The following is a 19,475-nucleotide window of genomic DNA, read 5'->3' on the forward strand; positions in this document are numbered from 1 at the left end:
ACCTCTTTCTCTTTTTCTGCATAATTTAAGATTTACATGTCAGTTGCATCAATGCCCTCATGCTTCATGCAAAATATATGAATGATGTTAAAGATTCATTACATTCTCAGCCTAGATCTCCAAAACATCAGATGGCAGTATGAGTACAGATATCCTGGGTCAGAATAGCACACTTTCCTCTTATTTTGGCCTTATATGTTTCCTTTTTATATCATAACTGTACATTATGATGATATCCATGTTTGTATGGAAATATGGGCAGGCCGGAAACCATTTATTTGAATGCTTTTCAGCATTAATCACACATCACTGTTAATTCTGATTAACACAGATAACACTTTGTGTTTGTGCATTGCTCAACAGGAAATAGTGGGCTACCAGAACCCAATGTGTGTAATCGTGTGTAAATTGGTTCTGGCGTAAATTTTCGGATTCATTAAAATGTTCGTATTTTCCAAATGTTAGTTGGTACGAAAGAAACCTACACCTGCTCCCAGCCACGCGTAAATAGTGCGTTTAACATCCGAACGTTTTGCCCATTAATAAGGCTGCATTTTAATTCAGCTTAATCGGGTACATATTTACACAGCATTTTGAAAAAATATTATATATAGTAATTACATACGTTTTTTCTTTTTACTTTTATTACGAGAGCCAGTAATAGCATCTGCAAACGGAACACACGTCCGCAAGTCTTTTATTTTTTTATATTTTTTTTATATTCAAGCTGTTTATTCATTTATTTATTTTTTCCGCAAGTCACAAGTGTTGCAGTCAAGCTTCATGTCGAACCATTTTCTTTTCACTTCTGGGACTGTTCGATTAACAGATGAAACTCCATTAACTGCATATCTGTAATATGCTACCAAGCATTTTTACCTAAAGCATTTAGGTAAAAGCATTATTATCTAAAAAATCCTTTTTTTTAGGACCTGATATACGCCACTATGTACGCTTGAAAATAAAATGTGTCGTTTTGAATGAACTTCTGAAAATAAATCAATTTCTGCATCTGAGAAATTTCTCTTCTTCATTCGCTTTTGTACGGAAGCCCTAAGAGGCCATGGATTATATTTTTTTTCTATGTTGTTTTCTCGTGATAACGACTTAATTTTCTCGTGATCTCGAGATAACAAGTTTTTTTCTCGTTATCACGACTTAATTTTCTTGTGATCTCGGGATAACAAAAGTTGTTTTCTCGTTATCACGACTTAATTTTCTCGTGATCTCGGGATAACAAAAGTTTTTTTCTCGTTATCACGACTTAATTTTCTCGTGATCTCGGGATAACAAAAGTTTTTTTCTCGTTATCACGACTTAATTTTCTCGTGATCTCGGGATAACAAAAGTTGTTTTCTCGTTATCACGACTTAATTTTCTCGTGATCTCAAGATAACAAAAGTTGTTTTCTCGTGATCACGAATTAATTTTGTTTTTTCTGCGTAGTCGGCAAGAACAGTATAAGCACCATAAGCAGAATAAGCATCATGGATGATCGCATTCGCTTTTACTTTGATAACGGGCTCACTCAAAATGAAATAGCTCTATGTCTGTCAGTGATTGACGACTTCCACATTAGTGTTCGACACTTGAGAAGGAGGCTGTCAGGTCTGCAACTTTATCGTAGAAGACAATATAGCGACCCTGAACGTGTAGTCAGTTTCATTGCCAGCCAACTTCAGGGACCGGGACGTCTGCATGGCTACAGAATGATGTTTGAAAGATGCAGATTAAATGGTTTGCGGCTGACCAGAGAAATGGTCAGAGAGGTTCAGTTAAGTCTGGATCCATCAGGTGTGGAGGAAAGAAGAGGGAGAAGGTTGCGGAGAAGACATTACCGAGTGCCAGGCCCTAACTATCTATGGCATATGGATTCTTACGACAAATTGAAGCCGTATGGCATAGCAGTTAACGGCTGCATTGATGGTTTCTCGAGGCACATCATCTGGATGCAAGCCTACTTCACCAATAATAATCCCAGAGTAATTGCTGGTTATTATTTCCGCGCTGTTGCTGAAAGAGTCGGTTGTCCTCAAATAATCAGATCCGATTTTGGTACCGAAAATGTTCACGTCAACAGGCTACAAGAGTTTCTTCGTGAAGACTCGACAGGAACTGTGCATGGACCGTGTGTCTTTCAAGGAACAAGCCCAGCAAATCAGAGAATAGAAAGCTGGTGGGGTATCTACAGACGACAAAATGCAGATTACTGGATGGATATGTTCAAAGAACTGCAGTCAGCTGGTGATTTCACAGGCGATGCAACTGACAAATGTCTCATACGGTTCTGTTTTCTCTCATTAATTCAGGTAACTGTTGTTTAGTCTGCTAAGATAAGATTAATATCTGCTAAGATATTAATTTATCTTGATCATTTCCATTTGTCCAAAACAATTTAAACGGGGCACATCTTTTGGCAAGTTTAGGCCAATAGCCCAACTGTCCAGTTGACCTTTATTATTATTGCTGTTGGTATTATCTTCTATTACTATTTAGTATAGATAGGACTATAGTATTAGCTTGTTCATATAACATATTTTGAGGTAAAACATGCTAAAGGATTTTGTGTAACCCATATAGCCTACTATATGAGAGTTGAATTAATCGGTTGATCGGTCGCTGTTCGTTTGCTGTGGTGCTGAATTTCGTGATCACATTTGCGGCGATCACATTTCAGAATTCACATAATTACATATCATTCTTATATAATATTATTATCATATTGTTATTTGGTTGTTATTATATATTATTCTCAGATACTGCTTTGCTAATAAAATGTGTAAATAATAGGATTTTCAATCCGGCTCATGAGTGGCCAGCATCCTGGGCTGCGTTCAGCCCCGACAAAGCGTTGCACAAGAATTTTGTGAAGAATTTTCGGAGCCTGATGAAGTCGGTATAAATTTGTGTTTAATACTACAAAATATGCCCGATGTTACAGTTACTGCACTTGCCGCCCAGAACAAAAGAGAACATCCCAATCGAGTTAAGGGATTGCTGAAACTGAAATGGAAGCACACATCTTACCTAATTCAGACTAAGACACATCTATTTAGCCTCACATACTGACTTTATTTGTAGTTTTTTTTTTATGTTCAGTTGATGTTCATTTTCTACTGCTTCAGTAAACCCTGCTGCTTTTCAATTTACTGCATGTCATTATATCCCTTCATTAATCCCTAATATTATTTTATTAATCCCAAATATTATTAGTTTTTATTAATCCCTAATATGGTTTGTTTTTAGGATGAACTGGACACTGTTGTAAACATGTGGAATAACCACCGAATCCGACGTAGCAATGGTCGTGACTTACAACATGGAAAACCCTTCCTCATGTACAACTTACCAGAACTTTATCAATCAAAAGACTACTTGAATCCTGTAGATATTGAAAAATTGGATGTGATTATCCATGAAAATGTCTGCCTGTGGAAATCAGACATACCCTGTGATCATGACTTCTATGACCTCTGCATTCTTGTTATGGAGGAGAATAATCTACAGCCAAGTGCAGCAGCCACAGAGGCACTAAGACTCTACAAAAACATTCGGCCTCTGGTTAGAGAACTTTTAGGTTTATAGATGTCACAATCTATAAAATATGCCATAATTGTAAAAAAATATTGTGCGTAAACATGAAATGTCATTTTTTCTAGGTTGCAGGTTATATTTGTATACCCTTTAGTTTCAGAATTTAATGTTGTTGTTTTTTTGTTTTTTTTTGTCACCTAATGGAAACAGAAGTACATCAAAGGATGAGTCAAAGAACTTTGTTTTAATATGACAGCAATAGAAATATCCATACAACTGTGTAGAAAAATAAATGAATCAGTTGATGCAAATAAAACTATTTAAGTGCAACTCCTGCTTCAACAACAGATTATTTAGATTAAATGTTGGATTTATAAATAAAATAATCATGGAAGAAAAACCTAATGGGAAAACAAAACTCCCATATAAATCAGCCCACTAAACTTGTATTAAAAAATAATGTAAAATTGTAAAACCAATAGGCAACCATTCTATTCTATTCACAATAGTTTTTAAAATGACCCCCATTTTAACTTCATGAACTGGATATAATGTATAATATGAAAACATTACTTTCAATTTATAATGATAACGTAGTACACTATTGTTTACAAAAATATATGAATCAGTTGATGCAAATAAAACAATTCATGTGCAACAATATTGCTTCAACCATAGATTTAGATTTAGTGTTGGATGTATAAATGGGAAAAAGTGTAAACATGGAATAAAAACCTGACAGGAGAACATAAAACTGTCCCATTCAAACTAACTAAATTTATATTAAATTGACAACCACTCTTTCATTCCCAGTACTTTTTAAAAGTACTCCTATTTCAACTTCATGAATGGCATATAACATGTAAACATTACCTTGAGTTTATAATGATAATTTAACAACTCATGGACATCTTTTCCTTTTATGCAGGCACTTCAACTTTAACCTTCATATGTCTATGACATATCCATTACCCACACTCCACTGTTTAACACAGAGCAAAACTCTGCCCTAAATTCTGCATAGGTGCTGTAGTCGCTTGCCAGTTCCAGGTGCTGTGTACAGGTGTGGGCAATGGGCCTTCTTGAAAACTCACTCATTTCTTTAAATGTTACTTCAATTGTCTTAGAGAGAAATAAATCAGACCCTGTGCAGTATCTGAGAAAAAGACCAAGCTCCTTCTGGTCTCTCTCCCTAATGAATCGTAAGAGATGATTTGATACGGTTGTTTCAGACTGGGACATTGATTGTTGGAACTTAATGGATTTTGCCACATTTCTTGCCTTTATTTGGAGATTTTCAGTTATCTTGTCCAGATTTTCAGCAGTCATGGTTTCCCCAATAGATCGCAGAATGGGTTTCCAGCATTTTATTATGTAGGCTGGTTGTTGCACCATCTCTTTATGTGCAATTTCTTCCAGTATTTTCTGGAGATTGTTTTCATTAGGTAGCACTGTGCAGCTGTGACTGCTGAGAACACTGAGTACTTCATCCATGTCAGCACTTTGGAAGTCTTGGAGCGCTTCACTTAAAACATCCTTCTCTGTTGGACTAATGTAATTGAAAAACACCTCCATTAGACTGGTTTCTGGTGAAGGAAGGGACAGTGCTTCTTTTAGAAAAGGAGGTGCCAGCTGAATGGGCAAGTAACCAAAGCGCAGCCATCCAATGGCAAAAATACGTGCAACAGCTTCCCACTCGCTTTCTTGGTAACTGTGATGCAGAGTAGGTATCTTGTAAGTTGTTCCACAAGTTCTTGTTGCAAAAAATGTGTCCCAGAATTCAGTAAGACAGTCCTGGAACACTCCATCGCCGATTCCAGCTTCCTCCTCCCCATTTTCGAGTACCCGTTTAAATTTTACATTTGCAAGCAGAATGTTATTGTCTGAGAAAGCTTGAATCATATCACTTACACAGTGAACTCTGCGAATAATAACTGTTTCACTTTCAGTCACATGTCTCGGATTTTCAAAGAACGAGTCATTGTTCGTTGGCTCCTGGGAATCAATTGTCTGTGGTGGATCTTGTGGCACTTCTGACACCATTCCTTCAGCATCTGTAACTTCATAGAATGTGCTACCTGGAATGAAGACTGAATCTGACTCAGATGGAACTGTTTCCAGTATTGTTTCAACAAATATTTCGTTCCCCACATAATCAACATGTACAGGTGAATACACAAGTGTGTCAGAAACCATGTCAAAAGATGTGTTCACATCATTACCCAGGAACACCACTTCATCATCAGAAGACGGGAGTACATCATCATTGGAGCTTACAGGCATAGAAGGAGGGGAATGCAAAGTTTGAATTCTGGTCTGATTGTTACATCCTGAAGTACATGGAGTTACGTCTGGCGTGGAAGTAAGCCGGGGTCTCTTTAGAGTCAGATTCCTGTCAGTTTCATCACTCTGATCAGAATCCTGATCTTTCAGTCTTGTGCACACATACAGTCTAATAATTTTGTAATGTGTTGCCTCGTACAAGCCGCCAACTGTCTGATCTTTTTTGAGTGGTTCTTCAGACCCACTGACACAAACCATAAAGTTGAAATCGTCAGCATTCCCTTTTGCTGATTCACCATCAGGGAAAAAAAGTTTTCTCCCGATATCCAGAACATTTGACACAGTGTCTTCTTTTTTAACAACAATTTCTCGTGTTCCACCACCTTTGGGTCTTCTAACTTGTTTGTAACTGCCATCTTGGTAGCTCATCCAGCCAAGCTCAATTTTCCTTGTCTTGCTTTCAGCATTCTTATTGCCAACTCCATACTTTTTTTTCTGATTTTGAATTGCTGGAAGTTTCATTTTTTCTCTTATTTGGTTAATCAATTTCTGTTTTCTGTCTTCATTCCCATGATCCTCTGCATTTATCGGCATCCAGTTCTTTGCAAAGACCCTGTCGCCATATCGAGGAATATACTTAGACAGTTCCTCTTCATTCATAAGTCTGGCAACAGCAGGATCAATCTGAAACACATCATCATAATATGCTTTTAGTATGCGTTTAGTTTTAGGTGTTAAAGTGTTTTCAAAAATAAGGACTAAAGAAGTTATCTGAGCCGCAATTCCGCATATTCATATTTTATATATATATATATATATATATATATATATATATATATATAAAATTTGTATTTGGACCCCCAAAAATGTTGTATGCACAAGGAGTCTGACAGCAGCCGTAATGATCTGATCTCACCATCATCGAGTCTGTCTGTGATTACATGAAAAAACTGAGAGGAAGCTACAGTACAGTGAAACATTTTCAGCAATTGAGCTCTAACACCTGCTGTAAAGTGAGGATGCTTTTAAAAAATAATGTCATAAACAGTTCTCTTACGAGAGGTTCTCTCGTATTGCGTAAGCTAGCTTACGCTGCGGGAAAGTCTCCTTTCTTGAGATACTGAAGCCAAAAATTATCCTTAATTTTTTTAAAACTTTGTCAACGCAGTGCGGCAGCCTGCAGACCTAGGGCAAGCGAATCGCGTGCCCATTGGCTGCTCTGCGGCAACTGCAGCAGCCTATGGCTGAGCCTTGCGCGTGACGTCACGTCCAATGAGCGCGCTTGGCGCGCTTAATGCGTCACAGCCCGTCATTAGGGGTGTGGCTTAGCGTATATAAGCAAGGAACAGAGGCTGCTTCACTGATTTCTGTCTCTTCAGCGAAGCTCTTCGCATCGCTGATCTTCGAGGAAGCCGCCGTCGAATCAAGCGACCAGCACGCCGAGGATTTCAGCCTGAGGACGCCAGCCGCTCGCCGCCTTCAGCCTTCCCTGCCTGCTACGCCATCCGGCATATATATCCTTTCATTGCTCTGTGTTGTGTGTTTGTGTGTCCGCCGCGACACACCTGCATCTAAAAGAGCGCGAGGCGTTGTTGCAAATGCCTCGCTCATCCTGTGGCTCGTGCAGAGCCGCGCTCAGCGACGGAGACTGCCACGTGTTGTGCACTCTCTGCCTGGGCTTCGACCACGCAGCCCGCGCTCTCTCCGAGGGCGGCTGCGATCAGTGTGAGGAGTTACCGATGTCGACCCTACGGGCTCGACTCGCTAAATTCGAGGAACCTCCACCTTCTCCGGCCACTTCTTCTGGGCCACGTAAGAAGAAACGTCGCTCCCAAAGGCCGCCGGAACTGGACGCTACAGCTGAGCGCTCGCCGGAACCTCTCCCGCGAGCCTCGCTCTCTCCTTCCCCCCCACCCTTCACCGACGCGCAGCTGCCGGCCTCTGCCCGCACTGCCGTCGTCCTGGGGGATGATGCAGATGATGCCGCTGACAGCTGCTCTCTGCTCGCGTCTGACAGCGAGGACTGGTCGGGCTCTCACCGCTCCGCCCCCTCGACTTTGGAGTCTACCAGATCACGTGCCAGTGTTGACGCGGAGCTTCTCCGCCTCCTCACTCAAGCGGTCGAGAGAATGGGACTGGATTGGTCCCCACCTAAGGAGCCGGAGCCCAATCGCCTTTACGGGTGCTTTCTACCTAGCCGCCGCCCTGCGCCTGCCTCTAGGTCAGCACCCTTCCTGCCTGAGCTCCACACCGAGCTCTCTAAATCCTGGAACGCTCCGTTCTCCACCAGACTCCGCTCGCCAGTCTCCTCGGCTCTCTCCCAGGTGGACAGAGCCGCCGAGAACGGCTATAACGCTATCCCACCTCAGCTCTCGCCGGCCGCGCTTTCGCCGCCTCCGGCCAGGCTGCTTCCGCCCTGCACTCAATGGCCGTCCTTCAGATCCTTCAAGCCGACCTCCTCCGTGAGCTGGACGAGAAGGGCTCGGGTCCGTCCGCCTTAACTGATCTGCGCAGCGCTACGGATCTTGCGCTACGCGCCACCAAGACCGCTGCTCAAGCCATCGGCAGATCCATGGCCGCGCTCACCGTCATCGACAGACACCTCTGGCTGACTCTCGCTGACATGAGTGACTCAGAGCGCGCTGTCTTCCTGAACGCACCACTTTCGCCCACCGGCCTCTTTGGCCCTGCGGTCAGCGGAATTGTGGATCGGTTCTCCGAAGTACAGAAGGCGTCACAGGCGATGAACCTCTTCCTGCCCCGCCGTTCGAGCCCAGCCACAGGCCGCCCTCAAACTCAGCCTCCTGTGCGCAGCTCTAACCAGCGCTCTTCCAGGCCTCCCAGCGCTTCGCAGCGACGCCAGGGCAGTCGCCCCAGGTCACGCTCGACCAGCCGTCACAGACCGCCGCCCCCACGGGGCCCGCGGCCCAAGATCGCTTTGAAGCCTGAGCCCGCGAAGTCCTCCTAGCATCCGCAAGGAGGAAAAGATGGTTGGGTCCCGCTACGGCCGGACCGCCATCGAAACGCACAGCTCTGTCAGTCCCCTATGTTCAGGCTACTGCAGCAGCACACACCACAGCCAACGAGCCAGTAATGACACTCGCTCGCCTGCACACAAACGCCGTTTTCACGGCGACTCAGATAAATCTCAAAAAGAGTATAAGTGCTTTAAAGGGACTATGTGTAGCTTTTTAGGTATTTTATTATCTGAAATCAATATTTTTATTCATAAATATGCCCTCAATGGTGTACAAATACCTATGCCAATGATCAGACTAATTCTCGTAAACGAAGAATTTATTATCTTTATATACATAGGACGGGTAGGTCCACGGAGGCTTCCATGTAGTTCCATCATCTTGAAAAACTATAATAACAGAGAGGGACAAAAAGTACTAGGCCAAGGCGTTTCCACAACGCGTTTTCTTTCAGAACCAGCGTCACGTGACTGAAGCCAGCAGAAGCGGAGGCGCAGAGCAGTGAGAGGCGCTTGTCACTGCCGCGGCAAGTTTAAAAGGATGCACTGCACGATTATTTATACACCGTTCATTCATACATATGCTGAGTCACAGGATAAGGAGTCCTTGTCGTCGAAAAAGTCCAAAATAGACCGTAAAAGGAAACGGGACCGGAGATTACAAAAACAAGGGTTAATGTCGGGATAGCTAATGCAGGAAAAAGCTTTCAAAAGAGACCCTGAAGTTGCCTGCTTTCTTCTCGACAGGTAAGTCAATGTTACGGTCTTAATTACAAGCTTTTTTTCATTGCTTGGTTGTGTACTTTATTATATAGACAGTCGAACATTTATAGTTAAAAGTTAAACAGGCTCTTTGATGAATAGCAGCTATTGAGTAAAGGAACGTTAGAGAAGGCTCTGATGATGATGATATCTAACAATGATATCTAACAATGATTTTTTACTTCAAAAAATATAACGAGTAAAGGCGGCATTACTACTAATTACCATAGTTAATGTTTTTCACAGTCAGTAATTGATAACTGTAACATTCTTTTTTTCGTTGTTTCAAGTTTCAGTTTGTTTTAAATAACAAACCTGTTCACCCAATGAAAAACTCGAAGTGCTATTATAAGACATCCTGTCATAGCTTTTTGGTACATAACGGCAACCGTAGATGCAACGCGCATTTGAAAAAGTGAGGCGCTGGAGAGCATTATTCGTTTGAATGCAAAATACAATTTCACCACTAGATGGGAGAAATTCCTACACACAGTCCCTTTAAGTGTAGAAAATGTGCCCACACCCACGTGTTCACTGCTTCACACATGTACAATCCCCATGGTAACGCGCCCAGAGCGCTCTCTCATAAAGCGGCCTCACACCGCTCGAGTACTAAATGTAGGAAATGTGCCCACACTTCCGTGCCCACACCTACTCGCTGCTCGCTCTGTCACTCAGTTACCTCAAGTTGCTACGGCTCAAGCCGCAGGGATATTAAGTGTAGGGAAAGTGCCCACGCCCGTGTGCTCACTGCCTCACACAGACCAGGTTCCCACGGCAACGCGTCCAGAGCGCTATCTCTTAAAGCGGAAACTTTCCGCTCGAGCATCAAGTGCAGAAAATGTGCCCACAGCATTGTGCTCACACCTGCCCACTACCCGCTCTGCCAGACAGGTTGCAAACCTCATAAAGCTCCCAAACACTGGCCGTGTCATAAGTGCAAATCCCGCGCCAGCCCACGAGCACGCGCACCCACTTTCAGACACCATTATCCCCACGCCGCTCTCGCGCCTGGGTTATTTGGCAGCAGCTCACGCTCCATCGTCCGAGATCGAGCTTCTAAAATCTGCACAGTCGGCCAGCCCTGTTCTTCTGCCCTCGTGTCCGAGCATCGGCGGCGCGCGCGCCGCTCCATCCTCTCTGGTACAGGTTCCCCATCCCGCGCAACGCGGCGATCTGAACCCAGAGACCATTCGACCCCTAGCTATGCATGCAAAAGCATGGGAAGCTATTCAGGGCGCGTCAGAATGGGTGCTCAACACCATAAGACACGGCTATTCGCTCCAATTTGCTCGTCGCCCTCCGCGCTTTCTAGCGCAGACGGAAACGAAAGTGAGTTTGGAAACAGCGCATCTGCTTCAAGCAGAAATAGCAAAGCTGCTGCGAAAAGGGGCCATAGAACAAGTTCATCCTTCCTCGAGCGAGTCAGGCTTTTACAGCCGTTACTTCCTCGTTCCCAAGAAGGACGGAGCATTAAGACCTATTTTAGATCTGAGACATCTGAACAAGGCTCTCATGAGACGGCCGTTCAGGATGATTACAACCAGACAGATCCTTGCGCAAGTTCGCCCAGGAGACTGGTTTATCTCTCTCGATCTGAAAGACGCGTATTTCCAGATCCAAATAACTCCCCGTCACAGGCCATTCTTGAGATTCGCCTTCGACGGTCGAGCTTATCAATACACAGTCCTGCCGTTCGGCCTGTCTTTAGCACCCCGTACATTTACGAAATGCATGGACACGGCTCTCGCTCCCCTGAGGAGTCAGGGAATGCGAATTCTGAACTATCTGGACGATTGGCTCGTTCTAGCGCAGTCAGAGACAGAACTTGTGTCTCACAGAACAGCGCTACTCGACCACCTGGAGGGTCTGGGTCTAGCGGTCAACTGGACCAAGAGCTCGCTCTCGCCCCGGCAGTCAATTTCCTTTCTCGGAATAGAACTGGACTCGGTGGCAATGACGGCCAGATTGTCGGAGCAGCGCGCGCGCCGCATTCAGCGCCTCGCTGCATCCTTCAAAGAAGGCACACAGGTTCCCCTGAAAGCATTTCAGCGCATTCTGGGGCATATGGCCTCAGCTGCAGCAGTGCTTCAGCTGGGTTTACTGCGCATGCGCCCGCTTCAACGCTGGCTGAAAGCGCGCGTATCCCATCGAGCCTGGGCGACCGGCGGCTCGCTAATCAGAGTGACTCAGGTCTGTGTCTCAGCCCTGCAGCCCTGGCTAGCAGCCGAATGGTATCACACTGGAGTGACTATGGGAGTGGTTTCACACCGGAAAGTTGTCTCAACAGACGCGTCCAACCTAGGTTGGGGAGCGCTCTTCGAAGGCAGACCGGTCTATGGCCACTGGTCAGACCAGGAGAATCTCCTACACATAAACTGTCTAGAGATGCTTGCGGTCGAGAAAGCGCTCATGCACTTCCTCCCATTCCTCCATGGTCACCATGTTCTAGTCCGCACGGACAACACTTCAGTAGTGGCCTATGTGAACCGCCAGGGCGGTGTCAGATCAAAGCAACTCTGCGCCCTGACGGAACGCCTCCTCGTATGGGCTCAGCACTCTCTGCGCTCTCTGAGAGCATCGCATGTGCCTGGCCATCTGAACGAGGGCCCCGACAGACTGTCCAGGGACAACGTTCCCCCTGGGGAGTGGTCTCTACACCCCCAAACAGTCCAGTCGCTGTGGCGCCGCTTTGGCAGAGCGAAAGTCGACCTCTTTGCGTCAAAAGACAACGCACACTGCCCAGTGTTCTTTTCAAAGAGCGAGGACGCGCTGGCCCAGACATGGCCCAGCGGCCCGCTATATGCGTTTCCACCGGTCTCTCTGCTGCCTCAGGTCATCGAGAGAGTCAGGAAAGCGCGCCACACAGTGCTCCTCATAGCCCCGTTCTGGGAGAACCAAGCTTGGTTCCCGGAACTCATACAATTGGCAGACTCAGCCCCCTGGCCGATTCCGGTGCGGAGAGACCTTCTCTCTCAAGCCCACGGCTCGATTTGGCATCCCCACCCAGAGCGCTGGTCTCTGCATGCGTGGAGCCTCAACAATTACATGCTGATCTACCAGAAGGGGTGATGAACACGATCATACAAGCTAGAGCCCCCTCCACGAGGCAGCTCTACACGTCTAAATGGTCGGTGTTTAACAAATGATGCACTACCAGAGGGCTTAATCCACAGACATGTGGGGTCTCGCACGTTTTGTGCTTCCTTCAAGAGTTACTGGACGCGGGCAGGTCCCCCTCCACGCTCAAAGTCTATGTCGCGGCCATTTCAGCGCTCTCTGTCTCAGAGCCGGGCCGCGCATTAGGAAGGAACGAGTTTGTCATCCGCTTCCTTAGAGGAGCGAGGAGGATGAACCCCCCGCGACCCCCTTCGGTTCCTATGTGGGATCTTTCACTGGTCTTAGACGCACTGAAAGCACATCCCTTTGAACCTTTAGAAACTGTGGATATGAAATACCTCACGCTCAAAACCGTTTTTCTGATAGCTCTGTCTTCAGTAAAACGTGTGGGAGACCTTCACGCGTTATCCACTAACGCTGCGTGCCTCGAGTTCGGACCCAATAACTCTAAAGTTATTCTCAGACCGAGGCATGGGTACGTCCCCAAAATTCTGGGCACTCCCTTCAGAGCGCAGGTCATTTCCCTTTCAGCCCTGCCAAATGCTGGCTGCGAGGCAGATAGTAATCTCCTCTGCCCAGTTAGAGCGCTAAAAAGCTATATTTCACGCTCCGCCGCCTTCAGGCGTTCAGAGCAGCTCTTTGTTTCGTTTGGTGGGCGCACCAAGGGTCTCGCCGCCTCGAAACACACCCTGTCCAGATGGATAGTTGATGCTATCGCAGCTGCTTACGCATCAAAAAACCTGCAGTGTCCTTTTGGCATTCGGGCACACTCCACCAGAGGCATGGCCTCATCGTGGGCGTGGTCCAGTGGGATTCCCATTCATGACATTTGTGCGGCGGCAGGCTGGGCCTCCCCCTCCACATTTGTTAGGTTTTACAACCTGGAAGTCCCCGCTTTGCAGGCCAAAGTGCTATCAGTCTAAGTCTCGCGTAAGCCAGCCCACTGTCTGTGCGCGGGCTATGTTGCGGATTTAGCTCTACTGGTTGAGCTACACTATGTGGGAAGTGTTAGTTGGACCGGCTGTGCCGCTCCCTGCCCCATATTATGTGCTTGTGTACTGTGGTATCTTGGCCGCCCAGCTCCGCTTCGCGTTCCCTGGGCCCCCCCCCCCCATGGGATTCATTCAGGATGCTGGGCGCGCGCACGGCGTTGACAAGGGTGTTCCCGCAGCGTAAGCTAGCTTACGCAATACGAGAGAACCTCTCGTAAGAGAACGTACTCGGTTACCAACGTAACCTCTGTTCTCTCTAGAGAGGGAACGAGTATTGCGTAACCCGCCGTGCTCTCGCCACGAGCTCATTTCGCTTCATGCGACAGAAACCAGTGAAGCAGCCTCTGTTCCTTGCTTATATACGCTAAGCCACACCCCTAATGACGGGCTGTGACGCATTAAGCGCGCCAAGCGCGCTCATTGGACGTGACGTCACGCGCAAGGCTCAGCCATAGGCTGCTGCAGTTGCCGCAGAGCAGCCAATGGGCACGCGATTCGCTTGCCCTAGGTCTGCAGGCTGCCGCACTGCGTTGACAAAGTTTTAAAAAAATTAAGGATAATTTTTGGCTTCAGTATCTCGAGAAAGGAGACTTTCCCGCAGCGTAAGCTAGCTTACGCAATACTCGTTCCCTCTCTAGAGAGAACAGAGGTTACGTTAGTAACCGAGTACGATTTTATTTATCAATTAACTTATTAACTAAATGAAATAAATATTTGGTGTGACCAGCCTTTGTGTTTAAAACACTCCTAGTGCATACAAAAATGTCACTGGATTATAACAATTAATAGCAAAAGGAATGTTTGGAAATATTTCTTGCTGACACACTACAGCAAAAGATATAAATGAAGGTCAGTCCTATATTCATAATAAAAAAAAAAATCCGTTTGAAAAAAAAACCGAAAAAACGAATAAAGGGGCCGTTTTCTCGTTTATGCTTATTTCATTTCAAATTGGAAAACAAACTATCAAAATGACACAAATGACTTTTACACTAAAAAGTCTTCTGGTTACACTGAAATGCCTTCCGGTAGCACTGAAAAGTTCACGCACATCCACATATGAAATCACTCGCATATACATAACTAAAGCACACATCCACGTTTTATTTTGTGTATGCGCGCATCGAGTTTATAAGTATGTGCGAGTGTTTATAGGTGTGTCTGCGTGCAGCGAGTGTATGTGCGAGTGTTTATAGGTGTATATGCATGGAAGTTTATATGTATGTGCGAGTGTTTATAGGTGTATATGCATTCAGTTTATATGTATGTGCGAGTATTTATAGGTGTATGCGTGCGTCAAGTTTATTAGGCCGCTGTGCGTGAGCTGTATCGTTCAGTTTCGTTCCGACAAACGGGGCACTAATTTTTCTTTTGCTCAATATGTTCAACGTTAATAAAAGGTATCCAAGCAAAAAGTTCTCCATGCATTATCCTGCAGTTAATGAGAAATTGTAATTTATTGGCGCACTTGACTGCGTATTGAGACATGTAAAACTGTTGAGCTAGATTTTCAACCAATCAGCATCGAAAATGTAAGTAGGTCACAGCCGAAATCAAGCCAATATCACTACGCACATGTAAACATGGAGGAGGACGTAAGCAGCGCATCTTCATCTGATAGCGGCGATCAAGCTCGATTAACACCCGTAAAGTGTATTCTTCATGTCGGAAAAGATGGTGGGAAAGGTCCGCAGCCCTTTACTGAAGTCCGATGGGAAAAAAATCAAGCATAGGAATGGCTCAAAACGTCGGACACTACGGAGCTAACGTTAGCTATTGCTATAACATGTTGCCCTCCTGGACAAACCGGTCTCTAATGTCCCAACAACTACGGGTTTCACCCGGCATGCTATCGGCGTTTTATAGATGCTTGACTTGTGTGTGATGGGTAGGTTTAGGGGTCGTGTGTGTGTGTGTGTGTGTGTGTGTGTGTGTGTGTGTGTGTGTGTGTGTGTGTGTGTGTGAGAGAGAGAGAGAGAGAGAGAGAGATATTCCTATGCTTGATTTTTTCCCATCGGACTTCAGTAAAGGGCTGCGGAGTGCGGACCTTTCCCACCATCTTTTCCGACATGAAGAATACACTTTACGGGTGTTAATCGAGCTTGATCGCCGCTATCAGATGATATTAACGTTGAACATATTGAGCAAAAGAAAAATTAGTGCCCCGTTTGTCGGAACGAAACCCTATTTCTAGGCCTCTTTTAGGCTACCGACAGCGGCCTATATGTGTATGCGAGTTATTCCCAAGTGTATATGCATTCATGACTAACATAATTGGTATGGATTTCATATTAGTGTGCACGTGTATTTCATGTATTTTGAACATCCAATAGTATACATGTATATGCGAGTGATTTATAGGTGTATACACAAATCCGGTGAAACACGGAAGTAAAGCAGCGCCGCCATTACTGCGTGCCTTGCTGCTAAGAAAGTAGCGTCGGTCCCGTAGGCGGCTGTAGCAGATGTAGCTATACGAATGTACAGATTTACGAATAAATGTTATTTTTATCAATTCATCTTTAATTTTGTACAGTAGCCCTGCTGTATGGCTACAACACTTCCCTCGGTCGACCATGCAGTCACAAACTGAATTCGAGAACTTTGCAGTTTTCTCTGTGTATTGTTACTGACACATTATGGTATGAGTTCACTGCCTGTGAAAACCTCACGACACCTTTTAAAGGACAAGTTCGGTATTTTACACTTAAAGCCCTGTTTACAGATCGTTTCTGATGAAATAGAACGGTTAAGATTAAAATTCGGACACATGCTGGTGTCCCGAGAATTTCAGGTTTCTTTCGCTTCTCCCCCCCACCTACAGAATGGCTGCATATAGGCACTGGAACAATCCTTCCTAAAAACTTAAACATTAAACTTTCGTTTACAAAGACGTGAAACTCACATAGGGAAACTCACCGTGTGGTCAGGGGTGTTCACTGATATGCTCACACAAAAATCGCTGCAAAAGATGCTTTCGAACAGGTTTTATCGTAGTTTTTGTCCCAAGTTTTTTTTTTTTTTTTTTACAAAAACTACTATAAAACCTGTTCGAAAGCATCTTTTGCAGCGATTTTTGTGTGAGCATATCAGTGAACACCCCTGACCACACGGTGAGTTTCACGTCTTTGTAAACGAAAGTTTAATGTTTAAGTTTTTAGGAAGGATTGTTCCAGTGCCCATATGCAGCCATTCTGTAGGTGGGGGGGAGAAGCGAAAGAAACCTGAAATTCTCGGGACACCATCAGCATGTGTCCGAATTTTAATCTTAACCGTTCTATTTCATCAGAAACGATCTGTAAACAGGGCTTTAAGTGTAAAATACCGAACTTGTCCTTTAATGTGATGAGCTCATCTGCGAAGGTATGCAGTATCTGGCCAATCCATCCGGAGCTCATATAATTCTGACCTTCAATCAGTGCCCTGTAGTTTAGGTTCTGAAGCTCGAATGCCAGATGATTAATAAAATAATCTTGAATACCTGTAAGCTGCCAACTCTCACGCCTTCACCGTGAGACACACGCAACTTTTCAGCTTTTCACACGCTCTCACGCCACACATCCATTTTCTCACGCACAGAAAAATTGCGAGGCAGAAAGGACACGGAAAAAAGCTCAGCTCTCAGATTCTGTCAATTTTATTACGAAATTCAAACAATAAATACCGTTTTGGTGTTTGTAAATGTGAGTGACGGATCCCTAGCGGCACGTGAACCGATCATCTCAACTTAATAGTAAATAAACATGAATGAACAATGTTCCAAGAAACAGTACAACTTACCGAAATGTATATTCATCATAGCCTACATAATATCGATCAATCAGTGTTTTTTTTATTTTTATTAACGCCCATCTTGTGTACCTAATATTTATCCAAATTAGTCAATATTAAATCAAATCACAAGAATTGAACTGAATTGAAATCCTGAAATTTGTTTCAAGCAATAATAAAAAAACGTAGCTTACCAGAAATTGTACCATATATTATAAACATTGCAACCTGTTGTCACTTAACCTAATACAATTCAGTTTAGTTACTAAAATGTTTTGACAATCACAATATTTAAGCCCCAGGATCCGCTTTCATTGAAATGTCATTAGAGGGCACCGGCAAGTGTCACACCGCCGTCACTTCGCAGGCACGCAGTAATGGCGGCAGGCAAGATGGCGGCGCCCATAGAGATCGCGGCGGATTTGTGTATATGCACGTGTGTTATGTATGTATTGATAAGCGAAGTTTGATTTAAATCCTACGTGGCGCCTCATACTTTTCCGCCATCTATTCGAGAAATAATGTATGTAACTTCTGTTGCCGTTTACGGTCAGGGACTATTTGTTCCAGCGGAAGGAAGGCTTTTAGTGATTTTACTTCATGAAAGTTGCATAGATACATATTTTTTTCAGCTTTAATATTTGTATTGTGAGATAACCGTTTTAAAAAAAAAATAAGGTAGGCTACTAGGCTAGTGCTGTATCGTGAATAACTAAGTCACGGCTGAAGGGATTGCAGGGTTATCTAGGGGTTATCTAACAACGCCCTCAGCCGTGACTTGCATATAAATAAAGATGAAGAAGTAACTTATTGATTTGCAAATCCGACATTACTGGATACGTGTTGTGTATTCGTCCCGCTTATAAGGCATATGGCCTATTCGTTTTCAAAACAGGTGCTATCAAGGCGACCACTTAGCACAAGTAAACCACACATTTAGCAAGTGACATAACTTACCTTATCTTCCTCCATTTTTGCCAGGTTCTCCCCTGGGACACCTCTCTCTCTCAAAGCAGTTATAAAATCCATCTCTTCTGCGGGCAAAGACGCCAGCTCGCACATAGGCGAATCGCGATACTCGTGACTGAGAAAACGGTTTTATGTCGAGATCATACATTAGAAATTAAGTCGTGATCACGAGAAAACAACTTTTGTTATCTCGAGATCACGAGAAAATTAAGTCGTGATCACGAGTAAACCACTTTTGTTATCTCGAGATCACGAGAAAATTAAGTCGTGATCACGGGAAAACAAGATAGAAAAAAATAACAATCCATGGCCTCTTAGGGCTTCCGTACTTTTGAGAAGACGTTGAAATCTTTCGTTTCGTGTCATAACATGATGCCCATATATAGTTGTCAGTCGGTTTTAATGGGCGGGATTTATGGTAATTGAGAATGAGCATGCACGCGCGCGTCCCATTTATGACTGATTGGAATTCATCAACCCACACACACATTTCACTATCAAATATGACGTTTACGAAGTATTTGTGAATCAGGAGAAGAATTTTCGGGAATGTCTCTTTACGCGCAAATCACTCACATATTTACTCGTATATTTACGAATGTTTCATGAATGAGACCCAATATTTCCACTCTCCATTGTGTAGTGTTTAGTTGACCCAGTGGATTAAGTAATCTGAACTGGTGTGATTGAGTGGAGGCAGGCACTAATATGCATATTCATGAATCCTCATTTACAAAAATAAGCAAGGGTGCAGAGTAATTCAAGCTATTTAAGGCATGAAGAAAATACTCTCTTCACATGAAAAAACTTTAAATATATGTAATTTTAATGATCAAAGAATAGTTTTAAGAGATACAATTGACTAGGGGAAAAATGCATATATATGAGTATGCATATATTGAGTATATGCATACTCAGTGTTGGGAAGGATACTTTCAAAATGTATTCCGTTACAGAATACAGAATACATGCCCAAAAATGTCATTTGTAACGTATTCCGTTACGTTACTCAATCTGAGTAACGTATTCTGAATACTTGGATTACTTCCACATTGAATTGCATTTTA

The 19,475-nt window shown here is 44.1% G+C and overlaps 2 protein-coding genes across 2 annotated transcripts; one reads left to right on the top strand and one right to left on the bottom strand.

Moving 5' to 3' along the window:
* The first annotated feature begins 1,051 nt into the window (after positions 1 to 1,051).
* LOC309475618 (uncharacterized protein) lies at positions 1,052 to 3,850 on the top strand. Its single transcript, XM_082138471.1, has 2 exons — positions 1,052 to 2,309; positions 3,247 to 3,850. Exons 1-2 carry the CDS (start codon positions 1,488 to 1,490, stop codon positions 3,583 to 3,585), a joined length of 1,161 nt encoding a protein of 386 aa, XP_081994597.1. The 5' UTR covers positions 1,052 to 1,487; the 3' UTR covers positions 3,586 to 3,850.
* LOC309475602 (uncharacterized protein) lies at positions 3,759 to 18,728 on the bottom strand. Its single transcript, XM_082138441.1, has 2 exons — positions 18,397 to 18,728; positions 3,759 to 6,501 (listed from the first exon to the last, which is right to left on the bottom strand). Exons 1-2 carry the CDS (start codon positions 18,499 to 18,501, stop codon positions 4,489 to 4,491), a joined length of 2,118 nt encoding a protein of 705 aa, XP_081994567.1. The 5' UTR covers positions 18,502 to 18,728; the 3' UTR covers positions 3,759 to 4,488.
* Positions 18,729 to 19,475: the final 747 nt, after the last annotated feature.

This window comes from Leuciscus leuciscus (assembly GCF_965113295.1).
Source record: "Leuciscus leuciscus genome assembly, chromosome: 15".
NCBI lineage: Eukaryota > Metazoa > Chordata > Actinopteri > Cypriniformes > Leuciscidae > Leuciscus > Leuciscus leuciscus.

Excerpts from the sequence above, each read along its gene's own strand:
- LOC309475618 (XM_082138471.1), top strand. The coding sequence starts at position 1,488 with ATGGATGATCGCATTCGCTTTTACTTTGATAACGGGCTCACTCAAAAT. Across the intron at positions 2,310-3,246 it reads GTTTTCTCTCATTAATTCAG|GATGAACTGGACACTGTTGT; the intron begins GTAACTGTTGTT and ends GTTTGTTTTTAG.
- LOC309475602 (XM_082138441.1), bottom strand. The coding sequence starts at position 18,501 with ATGTGCGAGCTGGCGTCTTTGCCCGCAGAAGAGATGGATTTTATAACT. Across the intron at positions 6,502-18,396 it reads CAAAAATGGAGGAAGATAAG|ATTGATCCTGCTGTTGCCAG; the intron begins GTAAGTTATGTC and ends GATGTGTTTCAG.